Here is a 15,313-nt window from a genome sequence, read left to right on the forward strand (position 1 = left end):
AATCCGAATCAGAATAATTCCCAATTAGAAATTTTCCATTAAATCTTTTCGCTTTCAAAAATCGCCCCCTTTCTTTCACTATTTTCTGCTGACTTGTCGCCCATGGCAAAGGACATTTCCGTCATTTCAAACCCTTCTACCAAAACAAGGGGCAGCCCAAAACCCAAGGCAGAAATCATCTGGAACATTCCATGTCTTAACCCAAAACCCCGAGTGTCATCATCGTAAATATCCCACAATTCAAGTGGCATTTAACTAAAACAAAAACTTCCCGTTATCAATTACGAAATGCCACGTCACGGTAATCCAATGGGCCCTCCCCTATTCAGAATGACGTGGCCCACGCATGCATGCAGTTCTATTCAAAACCGCTTTCAACTTTCCAAAACCGCCGACGTGCAAAACCGCTGTTTTTGAAAAATCCGCTTACCACCTTATTCATCACGCATTCACGTCCTTCTCATTCTCCTTTAAATACCCCTATACCTAAAACCCTCTCTATTTTCATTTCAAGCCTCCTTTTTTTTCCTCAATCAATCTCTGTTTATTTTTACTAGAAATCATGGGTAAAATCATAGTACTGATCTTCTCTTTTCATACACTGTTTTTTTTTTTTTTTTTTTTTTGGGTGTTTGATTTTGTTTTGTTTAATTGTTACAGGCAAGGTCAAGATCGGAATCAACGGTATTTCGATCTAACTTAATCTTGCTATAGATTTTTTTTTTATTGATTATATGGGTTATATAGATTTTTTTTTATTGATTATATGGGTTGTGATTTTATTTTTTTTAATTTGTTGAAAAAAAAAAAGGTTTTGGAAGGATTGGTCGTTTGGTAGCTAGGGTTGCTCTTCAGAGAGATGATGTGGAACTTGTTGCAGTTAATGATCCATTTATTACTACTGAATACATGGTAAATCCAAATCTACTCATTATTTAGTTTTTTGTTCATGCAATTATATGGTTCTTGCTTTATAATTTCCATGATTTAGAGGAAAATGATGTGATTATGGGGAATTTGGAGGGATATTATTGTAAATTGAAGGTCCTTCTAGTAAAAATTAAGTGGGTTTGGTTCAATTTATCTTTTTTTTTTTTTTTTTGTCATGGGTAAAAAATTAGAAAATTTTAGAAATACCATCCAAACAGGGCCTTAGTGTATAAAAGATCTCTAATATTGAATTGATATCATGAAGCTTGTATCTTTTATAAATACAAATTATTAAGGAAGTTCAGTGATTAAGACATTATATTTGTACTGTTTGATCCTTTTGTATACACGAAATCGGTAATCTCGGATCTGGGTATATGCTAATGGCACCGATCGGATGGTTCTGCTTGTCTGGTTCTGTCTTTTGTCTGATTATGGTTATGCAGGCTCTTGATCCTACAGTTAAGATCATTCAATTATGAGATTTTTTGGGCTCCTTTTAGGAACCTTTCTAAATTGTCTCAATTCCTTATTATATGAGTTTCCAAAACAGATGGGTACTGTTGTTTCCCCTTGATTTTGGGAATATCAATATGCTTGACTAATTAAGGTAGAATTGGTATAAATTAGGGGCTCATTGTAAGTTGAAGGCAGAGAATTATTAATATCAGTTTCAAGGTTTGAGTTACCTGGAATTAACCTTCTAGTCTCTTTCTATTCATCTACTTAGTTATATTCTATAGAGCAGGGCTCTAACTTTTGGCCCTATTGGTTGTTGACTGTTTAGGTGGAGTGGCATTTGTCCTCAATTATGGTTTAAAGATGGGTTTTTGCACTGAAAATTGGTGTATATTTTGTACATGCTATTTACTCAGTCTAAATATGTATGATATGTGAGATACATGATCAGGTTGCCATATTCACATTTTTATTTGTATTTTCAGGTCTTCTAATTTGAGCATAATAATAATGATGATGATTATCTCATTATGGTTTCTTCCTCTTTCTCATTTGTTTTCGTTTTCATTCCATTTCTCATTTAATTCTACCTATCCCTCTGTAAAGTCATTTTAAGGTATGTATTTCATGATTTGGCTAGTAAATGATAGTCCACCATATGGATGGCCCAGATCTTAGCTTGTCTTATAAGCTCAGATGGTTTGTCATGGCAGAGTTGAAACAATCTCCTATATAAATGTGCTTTTTCCTTATACCTTTTTCTTATGGTATATGCAGACATATATGTTTAAGTACGACACTGTCCACGGACAATGGAAGCATCATGACATCACGGTGAAGGACTCAAAGACACTTCTCTTTGGGGACAAACCAGTCGCTGTCTTCGGTAACAGGTGAGCCTATCTGATATTTCATGTTTTCAATCTCTATTTATTCTTGTTTTTTAGAATGGCTCAATCTCTATTTATTCTCAAGTTGTATCACTTTTGATTATTAATGTAGTAGTGTCCTGAAATGTTGTTTGTTTTATGTGATTGTAAGGAACCCTGAAGAGATTCCTTGGGGTGAGACTGGTGCCGAGTATGTTGTTGAATCAACTGGGGTTTTCACCGATAAGGACAAGGCTGCCGCCCATCTTAAGGTTTTTTATCTTCTCTGTCCAGATAACTTTTATTGTGTATTTTACTATTGATGTTGGTGAAGTGTGATCCGTTCTTTTATTATGTTGGGGTGGCTAGTTGATCATCCACTTTCCATTCTTACAGTACTGTTTTGAGATTTGCCTTATAGCGCTTTCCTTGATTGAAACCTGTGTTATACGTTGTATTGTTCATACATCAACAACCCTTTGTTAGAGCTTATTAGCTTAAAACATTAAAATGGCTGCTAATGTCAAACAAGGTAGTGAAAGATCATCTCTCTTAATCTTTATATGATTGATATTTGTTTTTTGTAACAGGGTTCTCTCTGGAATCCAGGACATGAAGATCCATTTTCTTTTTGTATTTTATTTTGCTCTGTGTTTTTCCTACTAGAGCTTTTTTACTTTGTTGTATATTACCTGTTGAATTGGAACAAGTATGCGGAATGATTTAGAGCCTGTTTGGATACCCCTAAAAAATTATTTGCACATGATCTTGTATGTGGTCTTATTTATGTCGCAAATAATGGTAATAGTACTTTTATTACTATGTTAATGGTTTCCAAAATGGCCTCAATGTTGCATTTACAAATATGGTCAACTTCAACTTTTTTTTTTTGCAAGAACCAGTTTCAGTGGCATCCAAAAAGGCCCGTAATCTTTGTTTTTGGCAAGCCAGTGGTCTTACTGAAACTGTTCTATGTTATACTTTGTTCCTCGATGTGGAGTTTCGACTAGAAAACTTGTAATAAGCATTGATTTTTGTTTTGCCATCTCTGCTACATATGATCTGTTATTTCTTTTTGTGGAATATAGCAATGCTATACTGAGTAGTGATTCATTTCATTTGGAGTTGCCAGCATCTGGGCTAAAATTGCTCTTGTGAAATTGTTTTTCCATTTTTCAACTTACTAGGATAAGGAGAAATTTCTATTGATCAATTTAGCTGTGTTTGTGAGATGATATGCAATTAGGAGTTACAAATTAAGAAAATTATGATCTTACTGGTTACTTGATCTTGCATGTGTTTTCTATCTTCGAGATTGGTATCTTATTTACAATTGGTTGATCTATGATGAATAGGGTGGTGCTAAGAAAGTGATAATTTCAGCTCCAAGCAAAGATGCTCCCATGTTTGTCATGGGTGTGAATCACACCGAGTACAAGCCAGACATTGACATTGTTTCGAATGCTAGTTGCACAACTAACTGTCTAGCTCCTCTAGCTAAGGTCCTTAGCTACTTCTCGGCTCGTATTCTAAATTCAGCATTATTTCCACACTGAAAATGTTCAATATCTTCTTTTTTTCCTGTAAATTTAACAGGTTATTCATGATAACTTTGGCATTGTTGAGGGACTGATGACTACAGTTCACTCCATCACCGGTGAGGATACTTTCTGCATAACCTATCCATTGATAGTTCTATTGTGTTTTTTTTGTGTGTGTGTGAAAATTTCAGAATGGGCTTACTTTCTCTTTTAATTTTTTTGGTGATTCAGCTACCCAAAAAACTGTTGATGGGCCTTCAAACAAGGATTGGAGAGGTGGAAGAGCTGCTGGGTTCAACATCATCCCTAGCAGTACTGGAGCTGCCAAGGTACTTGTTACTAATAGAAGTAACATCAATTGATATGATTGGTTGTTATATTTTCTTATTCATTGATTGATTTTTGGGTACAACACCTATAATGTGACACTATGTAGTTTATTTACTTGTCATGGCTGATTAATTGTTCTCTCATGAGAAGTTATCTTTGCTTCATCCTGGATTATGTTGTGGTTGGTTGATTCATTTAGAATGTATTATATGGACGTACAATTTTGGTAACATTAGTTACATAGGAATTAGGTAATTGTTACCTTTTAAAATAAAAAAAAAAGGAATTAGGTATTTGTATTTTTAAAAAACTAAAACAGATACTATTCTTTGTTACACTAGTTGGTATGTTTGATGCATACTTCACTTCAGTCACTTGTTAACATGTAGTGCAGTTCTGTCCCTTGATCAATTATGCTGATTAATTACTTTTTGTATAGAGGATCGGTTTGCTTTAGATATGTGTATTCCACATTGTGATATTTTTTATTCACCACGTCTTGACCATGTGGTGGTGTGACAACTGGGGCTTTTCACCTGTGCTATTTAGGTTTACTTCCCACTCATGCAGTGTAGCAAAGTATGATAATATGATATTGATACTTTGTTTTTTTTATTATTCATGAAGGCTGTTGGGAAAGTGCTCCCGGCATTGAATGGGAAGCTGACTGGGATGGCTTTCCGGGTTCCCACTTCTGACGTCTCTGTAATTGATCTCACTGTGAGGCTTGAGAAGGGGGCCAGCTATGATCAGATCAAAGCTGTAGTCAAGTAAGTAAAAACATTACAAAAAAGAGGGAAAAATATCTTCTGGTTCTATTTTTTGTATGGTGCTTAGTATGCGTACCTCCTTTCAGTGTGCAGTGCAGGTTTTCAAATCAAATATTGCGATTTAGTTGAAGGAGTTTACGGTTGTTTATTACCTTTTATTTGCTTTGAAACGCAGGGCGGAATCTGAGGGAAAGATGAAGGGAATCTTGGGTTACACTGAAGATGATGTTGTGTCCACTGACTTCGTGGGTGACAGCAGGTAATGTAAACTTTTCTTAAAGTACTCATTTTTTGTTCATCTCTTTGTGGCTTGTGGATAACTGTCATGAATGTTTATGCTATGTCCATTATCCTTCTATTGCAATTTCAATGGGGGACTGGCTTTTTAAATCTAAGACAACTAAACAACAGACCTACTGTTGGTCCTTTTACAATTACATCGAAACTTGATAATCTTTGATCATGTCTGGGTGGTGTCCCTTTCCTTGTTTTGATCTGGACTTCATATATATATATATATATATATATATATCCCCACATCCTACCCTCTTTTTACAATCAGATGAGGGAAACTTGATAATCTTTGATTGTGTCCTGGCTGGTCTCCCATTTTTTTAAGATGTTCCTTTTACATGGACTGCATATCCCTGTAACCTAAGCCTTTTTGACCAATCACATTGGGGAATCTTGATCATCTTTGATTGTGGAGTGCCTGGTATCCCATTCTTTGTAAACTGTTTCTTTAATCCGAATTGCACATCCAAAGGTCCTTACCATGGATGGACCAGTTCTGATGTCGTATCAACGGGGATTCTCAGATTTTTTGTGTTTAAACTTTAAACCATCTGGATGACCTGATGCTTAGGATAATCAGGATTGTATAATTTTGGGAAAAATACAGATATACGCCCTCAACTATGGCCAAATTCCACTTCTAACCCCGTGGTTTTGAAGTTACCAAAAACACCCCCTAAACTATCCGTGGGTTTTTTTAATGTGACGGAGTGGATGATCAACAGCCAAATTCTCATCTGTTTTTTGGGCCCACTCAGGTATTGGGTTGATCAACGGCCACTGTACACTAGTGAGATAGGTTAGGGTAAGCCAATTGCTTGCCTCCAGTTGCACGGAGTGGTAGACATCCACACTCCTGTAGAGACCGGACAAGTTTTTCATAGATCAAAACTTTCATAAATCAAAGAGCGAGATGCAGTCCTTTCCTCCAATTTCCCTGTGATTCTACGATTAGGAAAATGTATCCAATTTCCTGATCTGCAGTTTCCTTTGTGTGTCTGGGGGTGTCCACTGGAAAATTAATTATTAGGGATGTAAAGCTGGAGAAGCCAGAGTAGCTATCTTTTTATGATCAATAATAATAATAAAGTTATGGTGTGATTTGTTTTAGCTATTTTAAATTTCAGGTCGAGCATCTTCGATGCCAAAGCCGGAATTGCCCTCAACGAACACTTTGTGAAGCTCGTGGCTTGGTATGACAATGAATGGGGATACAGGTAATTTTCGCCACCATTGACTTCCACTGTTCCTTAATCTAAATCTTGGTATGTGCATGAGTTGCGCCTTACTGAGTAGGTGATTTGAGTTTTGTTGATTTTAATTTTGCAGCACTCGCGTGGTTGATTTGATCATTCACATGGCATCAGTGAAGTAGAGTTGGTTTGGCTGTGAGGTAGAGAAGAAGATGATGATGTTTCTAGTTTCTCTCTTGAGTAAAAATAAAAGTAACATGCATCGTCTGTTAGACTGTTGCAGTGTTTATCTTTTTGGTTTTGAGGTTGGTAGGTCGCAATGGGGACTTTGCATTTTTCTTATTTAAGAGAACTGTCTTGTGTGTAAGCAGTGTCTTTATAGTGGGATAATCTTCATGGTAATTAGGTCCTTTATCTTATGAAGAAAGGCTGTTGATTCTTCTGGCGTTTCAATTTTGTGAATGTGGTTTGTGCTCCAAGGACCCATTGCCCCATTGGGTTTTCCAATGATATGGTCCATTGCCCCCCAACCCACACACACCCAATAAAAGCAATCAACCTTCTTGTTCACCCAAAAAATGTGTTTTTTTTTTATTGGGCAGTGATAAATCAACCCCCTAGTATCTTAAATGGACCCCCATGTCTCTCTCTATCTCTCTCTAAGTACTGCCCTATATGGGGGTCGATTCAAGATACTAGGGAGTCGATTTACTTTATATTTACAATGCTGGATATCATGAGCATCAAGTTTGATGCTAACTATCAAGAAGCCAATACGAAGCACAGGAATACTTATTCAATCCGATGGAAGAAGTGGTAGATAGGTACTACACCTACTCCCAACACAAGAAGAGACTTGACACGAGATGATGCTAGGAGGATTGCAAGAGAAATCTGCCGGTTGAGAAAAAGTTATTAGTTCCTCTCTCTGCTTAGAGTTTTATATTTTTCCTTTATATCTCATCATCTTACTCTGATTAGAAAGGCTATGTTTTTAACAATATCAGAAATGCTAATATCAGCTGCATGGTCGATAAATAGATAAGTGCAATACCTCGTCGGACGACTTGTCAGCTAGGAAAGAGCCGATGATGGTTTGCATGTAGAAGTGTAAACTGAAGAAAACAAGAAAAAATCACAAGGCAAAAAGAAAAAGAAATCCAAAGTTCTACAACAGTAGAATTATTCAGACAAACCCCCGAGATCACCAGAAAATCCCAGGAAGTCTCCAGATAGCCTCGGTAAGATTACGGGTAAATCCCCGAAATATCCAAACAATCTCCATCAGATCCCGAAAAAACCCGGAAGTTTTCAAAACTAACTCCAGGCCATCTTTGGCCAACTTTTAATCCTAAAACACTCCAAAAACCCTTAGAAAACACTAGGAAAAAAACCTGGTTGGATACCCTAAGAAAAACTCCAAAAATCTAGCAGACAAGAGAGATCTAGCAGGGCTCTTGTATTGACATTTCGAGTGATAGGGAGGAGATGAGTAGCTTGATACAAGAGCTTGAGATACTGGGATTAATAAGGTTAGAAATAAAATGATGAAGAAAAGAGAAGACATTTTCACGAGAGAAATGAGGGGTGAGTAATATTGAACACATCTTGAACCTGCAAATTCAAAGTTCAAACGCTTGTACTAAATTACTAGCAAAAGACAATAACTCCCGTTAAATCCAGTCAAATCCAAGGTTCAAATATTTGTACTAAATAACCAGAAAAAGACAACAACTCTGCAATTGTATTTCCTAAAAACATTTGTACTAAATATAAAGTAAATATTTGCCAATCTTAAAAAAACTGAAAGAGATAAAAAGCATCACCTTTTGGAAGAGGTTGTCTTTAAAATTTCATATACAGAATATCTCGCAGCAAGTCTAATAATATATAAAAAAATACCAATCTTATTGTGATTGAAAAAAAAGCATAAAAAATAGTGAAACTCAACTGTGGTGCCCCTTCCCAGATGCCACGTCGCCGCGCCGTAGCGCTCGTCTTTCGTGTCGAAAGGGGGTGTTTGTGAATGTCTGCGTTTTTTGTGAACTTGGGACATGAATCCAAATTTCACAGAAAAGAGAATCTCAGAGTCGCCATCCAGGTTAGGGCCAATACCGTCGAGCACTAGGCTCTCATCTCTATCTCTTTTGTCTATGGGAGGACCGGAGACAGAGCGGTGGGAAAAGGAGAAGGAGAAGGAACGTAACCTTATTTACAAAGAGGAGGTAGGGATTTACGCTATTGGGTTCAGGGCAAAAAGGATCCCCAAACCCTATAACTACCCGCTACCGGGTAGCTCCTCGAGTATTTCTCTCTCCCTCTCTATTGTCTCTCTCTTTGGTAGTAAAAGAAACTAGGATAGGAAAACTAGAAAATTCAGAGGATTTTGGTCCGATTTTCACTAATTTTCTTCGGGTTTCTGATCTACTTCTGATCTGAACTGGTCTGATCTGGTTAAGAAATGAAATGGGGGTGTTTTGGTTGATTTTGAAAAACTACGTGCGCTCTGATATTTTTCTCTTCTTTTGGATTTTCAATTATTTCTCTTTTTGTTCCATGGTTTCTCATTCGCCCAACTTTATCTTTAAACATGACGTGCATACATGAATAAGGATCTTCTACACGTAAAAATGAGTAATATTTTCAGGGAAAATAAAATCATATAATATATATGTAAAACAGAATCCTGTACGATGTGGGAGTGCGACGTGTCCTCTTGAAAATGACAAATTTACCATCCTAATCTTTTAAGCCGTTTCCAATTGTAGATTTCCCTTCCAATCACCAAAACTCCCATTATGTTTTGCTAAGCCGTTTTCCCATTGTAGATTTCCTTCCAATCACCAATATTTTTGGCAAAAAGTTAGGAAAAAAAACTAAAATAGTAACTCTCCCACTGTTTTTGCCAAAAATTCTTCAACGAAATCTTCAAAAATTATTATATTGATTTTGGCCTTTATAGTCCCATATTTTTCAAAGAGTACTGTGTGGACCACATTATAGGATGATCCAAACCGTCCATGTGATGGGACACAATGTAAATAGCCAAAAATCATTACCATAGGATGATCCTATCCCTCCGATCTATAGAGGTTTCCATAATATGCAGTGCTTCTATAGATCGGAGGGTTGGAATCATCCTATAGAGATTTTTTTTTTGGGCACAACCTATTTACGTTGTGGCCCATAACATGGACGGTTTGGATCATCTTATAGTGGGGTCCGTACAATACTTTTTGAAAAAATATGGGACTATAAGGGCTTACACCGTATAAAAAGTTAAAAACTCGATTTTTTTTACACCCTCAGGCAAAACTCAGACGCGCGTAGGTACTATTTCTTACTGACTTTGTCGCTGAGTTCAATTTCGAAAAAGGCCCCACTTAGGCTGATATTTTTAGGCAAAAAAAGCCAAGACATGTTCGCCCCACTTTAGGATAATACGCCCCCTTGTAACGTGATTTGACGTCAAAAAGCGTCTCTCTCTCTCAAGTCCCAAGACTGAGAAACCCTAAAAAGTTTTCCCCCATTTCATCTGTCCTTAAAAAACAACAGCTTGTAGATGCAAATCTCATCATTTTAGGTAAGACCTAAAATCTCATCTTTTCCCTCTCGATCTTCTTCTTATTCGTCTTTTCTTTTGCTTTAATTGTAGGGATTGAGATCTATTTAGCTTGCTACAGAACACCAAATGCAAAATCATTTCTTATCTTCTCACTTTTTTTTCGTTGATTTTCATTTTCAAACCCTAGAAATTATGTGATGCATATCTCTTGTGATTATGCTTCACAAGGAATTTAATCTTGATTTTCAAACCCAAAATTATCTGAGTGTATGTTATTGATACATCTTATCACATTCATTGAGTCTCCTTCTATTTCCACCTTTTTCAAAGTCTACATTCGTAAGAAGCTTGATACTATGGTGAATGGCCTGGACTTCCGCCTCATTGGCATCTGCTACCCCAATAGGACCCGAATGGGCCCATATGACATTGCCTTGATCATCTCTTAATCCATCAAAATTGAGTTTCAAGAAACCATTCCAAAAAAAAAAAAAAAATTTGAGTTTCAAGAACCCTTTTGCTGGTGTATTTAACAGTGTCTTATTGATGGGTTCTGATATGTTACGTTCAACCGTTTGTTTTTAACTATGGACATTTGTATTATTTTCCCATCAGAATTGCACGCTGTAATAAAAACATGAAATTAAGCGTTGATCCAATCAGAAGACAGTTCATACCATACTAAAATTCTTTGTTCTATCTGATTGATAGGACCATAGGGCGACCGATATCCCATGAGAATCAAAGAAATGGTCAGAATTGTGCGCTTTAATAATGATGCCAAAAATTGTACACTATGATAAAAGCATGAAAACAAGGGTTGATCCAATCAAAAGACATTTCATACCATTCTGTACTAAAACACTTTATTCTTCCCCAAAACATCAAATTTCAGAACTTTATGAGTTCTGAAATCTCACCAAAAGATCGCATGTCAATTTCAAAATATTAAATTTCTTATAGGTGGTTGAAATTTTGGGTTCAGACATCAAATATGCAGGTATTCTATACACAAAAACCTACATGATCATCACGGTTATGATCTCCATTAATTGTTGCTGGAATTATGGTGTTAATCCATAAGATGGTTGACATTTTGGGTTTCAAGCATCAAATATGCATATGTTCTATAGGTAAGAACCTACATTGTCGTCACAATCATTATCTCCATCAATTGTCGCTGTAATTATGGTGAAAGAAGGCATGATATGTTGCATCAAACACAAGTACACAATCATGCCATCCAAACCCAGTTTCATACCATCCATGAGAGCATAAACACAGAAAACAAGTATAATGAAAATTGATTTTCCATGCTTTATTTGCTTCATTCTAAATCTGGCATAAAAAGAAAAGGGGACCATAGAAAAGGAAAGAAAAAAGGTTTTTCTGACTTTGGGACAAGATTTCCATGATATGATTTACTTGCCATCATAGTTCAATCTTTATATGTAGGTTATTTATTATATGATATTATTCGTCATTAACAGTTCTTGCCTTTCCGTGTTGGAGTCTGATTGTATTGAAAGTCTAAACATATTGGCTGTCTTGTCATTTGAATGATCAAATGGAAATGCATATATGCAGTGCTCACTCCCCTTTTAACTATATAAAACACTAAAACAGTACTATTAATTCTGCATGTGTAAAGAAATGGCGATGAGCTGTAGCAGATTGTTGAGACACATAACCATCCCCAAAGAGGCAGTTGGAGTGATTGGCCGTAGGGCATTCGCAGCGGGTGGTGGTAAAGCAAAGAAGGGCCCGAAAGGAGGTGGCGGTGGTGATGCCCCAAAGACTTCCACCCTCAGCAAAGAAGTCAAGTCCACCACGGTAGTTAGTGCTAATATTCTCAAGGATGGTGCAGATCCCAAGATAATGGAAGACTCTAACTACCCTGATTGGTTGTGGCACCTGCTTGACAAACGCCCTCCATTGAGTGAACTCAGGAGGAAGAACATTGAAACTCTCCCTTATGAAGACCTGAAGCGCTTTGTTAAGCTGGACAACCGTGCACGCATAAAGGAAAACAACATCATCAAGGCGAAGAATTAAAAATAAATGTGTAAGAGGTCCTTTTTTTCATTTTGATGTTCTTTTTGTTGTTATGGAGTCAGGCTTTAGGGCTATTGAACTAAATGTGAAGGGAAGAGTATTCCTTTTCTTGATAGGGAAATGAATGAAATGGTATTGGAGAAAAACTAAATCTGTGTTTGGGTAAAATTGTAGTTATTGGTGCTGATTGAATAGATGTGCCCCTACCCTTTTATTATCTTTGAATGCCATAGTTTGAGTAGCCCATGACATCCTTTTTTTTTCTGAGTTGTCCACCATGTACTGAGTTGGGTGTCGAATGAGTGGGTTTGTTTGTTATGAGTTAGCAAAAACTTATACGGTTTCCTTTCTTTTTCTATTTACTTGATTTCTATTTGATCATATTTTTTTATTTTTGTTAATTTTCTGTACCATACACTTGATGATCTTGTGGTTGTACTGTTGTGTTTTGGCATTAGTTGTCAAGTCTATTCTTATTATCTACTTAGCTATATTGTGCTGTGTATGATATACTAGGCTGGTGAGTATTAAAAAAAAAAAAAAACTATATCGTATTGCAAAACACTAGGCTGGTGAGTTGTGACTGCATCAAAGTAACACAATCTCTGTGGAAGCATCATGCTGAGTGAGGAACACTCTCTGAGATATTGTCACAGACTTACAAAAAGAGTATCTCTCTAGGTAGTGACATCCTACTAAAATGCACTATGAAGCTTTACATGAATGATCAGAGCTCTCTCTCGCGCGCGCGCGCGTTCTTGTTGGAAGTTGATGGTGGCTTTTTAACCATGGCTGAACTTTGATACCGCCCCACAACCCAACACACATACAAATGTGAAGACAACCAAATTTACTTATGAGACTGTAGGTTATGTTATTCGTGTAAGCACATGCAACTTGCGCGAGTAGCATGGTTCTAATGTTCAAAGGGTCATTATGAATTCCTCAATTGTATTTCCGTAAAACCATAATACCATTTCAACTGGGTTAAAACTTCAGACTACACAATGCAGATAATAAATTCATATTAAATGTAGAAATTCATCATATTTATTTATTTCGGAAAAATTACCTTTGAAAAAATGAGGACTTGTAAACACACATCTTGAACTGGGAAATTCAAAGTCCAAACAGTTGTACTAGATAGCCAGCAAAAGACAATAACTCTAATCTAAATGAGTGTGGCCTAGTCAATTATGTTCTGCAATGATTGCTGATGTATCAGTTTGAGAGGCATCAGGAAAGGTGCTTGGTTTAAAAATATTCGCGGAACTAGGTCTTTGGTGGAAAATTCTTTCTGCAGGAAAGTCTTCAACTTCTGTATGACGATCATATCACTCCCAGTAATGATAATATCATCCGCATACACTATTAAGATGACATACCCGTCATCAGACTCATGGCTAGACACCGAATGGTCAACCACACAATGCTTCATGCCAAATCGCATAGCTGAATCACTGAATCTCCCAAACCATGCTCTAGGAGATTGTTTAAGACCATAAAGAGATTAGCGAAGACGACAAACTGAGGAGGACACCTCCCCCTGAGCAACATACCCAGAGGTTGCTCCATGTATACCTCCTCAATGAGGTCACCATGGAGATTCACATCCAGCTAGTATAATGGCCAACCCCGGTTTACGGCTAAAGAAATCAACACATGAACTGAGAGAATTTTAGCAACCAGAGAGAAAGTGTCAATATAGTCAACGCCGAATGTCTGAGTATAATCCTTTGCAACGAAGTGCGCCTTAAGACGCTCAATTGTCCCATCCGGCAAGTCATTAATTGTGAAAAACCTACGACAGCCAATTGGCCGAGCACCAAGAGAAGGCGAAACCAAATTCCAAGTATGATTGGCCTGAAGGGCTCCATCTCAAGATCCATGGCGGCATGCCAATCTGGATGAGCAAGAGCCTCTGCCACAGACTTCGGAAAACTAACAGAAGACAAGGAAGACATAATACTACAAAACACAAGAGTTAGATAATCATAGGAAACACAATTAGAAATCGGATGTGCTAAGGTACGAGAACGAGTGCGAGAAGCAACAGGAGAATCCGAACAGAAGATGGAGTAAGATCAAGTACCTGAGAGGTGGATGTGGAACTGTCTGGTTGAGAAGATGAAGCCTCGGGCGTAGGGAGGTGGACAACCTGTCTCAGACCACACTGATGGACCTACACAAGAAGTGGAGTAGAGTCCATCGGCACCTGCATAGGAGACGGAGTAGAGTCCATAGGCACAGGGAGAAGGGGAAGAGGAAGCGGAGTGTCAGCCACAACTCCATCAGTCGAGAAGGTAAAGAATGGTGTAGACTCAAAGCAAGTGACATCGGTAGAAATGGTGTCCAGAATTTGAGGTGGAGACCTAGAAGTCAGATCCATATTGGAATGGTAGTCAAGCTCAACTTTTCCATAGAGGTCTAGGAGTTGAGTCCTCACGACAGCAAAAAACAGCTATATTTGCCTTATCCACGTCTGAAATACTCAGGAGCATCTTGTTGTCTTCCTCATCTATCTCAGTCGGAATAACATTTGATAACTCATCATCATGTACTCCCTCTTCCGTCCATAGGTTTCTAAAGTAATCGCATGCTGCCCCTCCTGAATAGCCTCTGGGGTTTCCTCAGACTTGTCATATGGAGAGCGTGGGGGATGTGGGAGTGGTTTGGGTGGTGAAGCTTAGGAGGAACCTTAAGGATAGGGAAATAGAGAGTTTGTCCTTTCTTCTAGGTCTTTTAGGTTCAGAAGTATGCTTCTGGCCATGCTTTATTGATAATTTGATACTATGTAATACTGGATGGGACCTCTGGTCCCAAATGTACCTTTCATGGTATCAATGAAAATTTCTGTCAATTTTCAAAAAAAAAAAAAAAAAGGGTCCCAATATTGTTCCCCATCGAGTTTTGATCATAGGTTATGGATTCCCGACATCAACGGTTCGTTCTCTATTAGCTCCTTTTTTCACTAGTTGGCTGGTGTGGACAGGGCAATCACTAGTTACATGAAAATATGACGACCGTCTGCTCCCCCACGGGTAGTAGCTTTTGCTTAGACCGTGGCGAAGAGGAAAGTTAATACTTGCGAGTTGCTAAAAAGAGGATGTTTCCAACTAGCCACTCGGTGCATCTTTTGTAAGCCGGAGTAGGAAACACTGAATCACCTTTTGCTACATTGCTCATTTGCTCATTGGATTTGTCAGGTGATCATTAGGAGTTTCGGAGTTCTTTGGGTATTCCATGGTTCCATCAAGGCAACAATCTTGCATTTGAGTAGTAGACCTTTCCAACTAGCCACTTGGTG

The 15,313-nt window shown here is 37.6% G+C and overlaps 2 protein-coding genes across 2 annotated transcripts; both read left to right on the forward strand.

Moving 5' to 3' along the window:
* Positions 1-436: 436 nt before the first annotated feature.
* Positions 437-6,826, forward strand: LOC143859992 (glyceraldehyde-3-phosphate dehydrogenase, cytosolic-like). The gene is made up of 12 exons (XM_077370492.1): positions 437-566; positions 661-684; positions 812-912; positions 2,167-2,282; positions 2,431-2,530; positions 3,614-3,760; positions 3,855-3,915; positions 4,031-4,128; positions 4,757-4,899; positions 5,075-5,158; positions 6,321-6,410; positions 6,523-6,826. Exons 1-12 carry the CDS (start codon positions 563-565, stop codon positions 6,566-6,568), a joined length of 1,014 nt encoding a protein of 337 aa, XP_077226607.1. The 5' UTR covers positions 437-562; the 3' UTR covers positions 6,569-6,826.
* A 2,997-nt stretch (positions 6,827-9,823) lies between these two features.
* Positions 9,824-12,223, forward strand: LOC143862503 (large ribosomal subunit protein mL54-like). The gene is made up of 2 exons (XM_077373559.1): positions 9,824-9,969; positions 11,603-12,223. The coding sequence occupies exon 2, from the start codon at positions 11,605-11,607 to the stop codon at positions 12,004-12,006; it is 402 nt and encodes a 133-aa protein (XP_077229674.1). The 5' UTR covers positions 9,824-9,969; positions 11,603-11,604; the 3' UTR covers positions 12,007-12,223.
* The last annotated feature ends 3,090 nt before the right edge of the window (positions 12,224-15,313 follow it).

Source organism: Tasmannia lanceolata, unplaced genomic scaffold (genome assembly GCF_043159265.1).
Source record: "Tasmannia lanceolata isolate RefF3 unplaced genomic scaffold, GAP_Taslan_0.1 ptg000037l, whole genome shotgun sequence".
Lineage (NCBI taxonomy): Eukaryota > Viridiplantae > Streptophyta > Magnoliopsida > Canellales > Winteraceae > Tasmannia > Tasmannia lanceolata.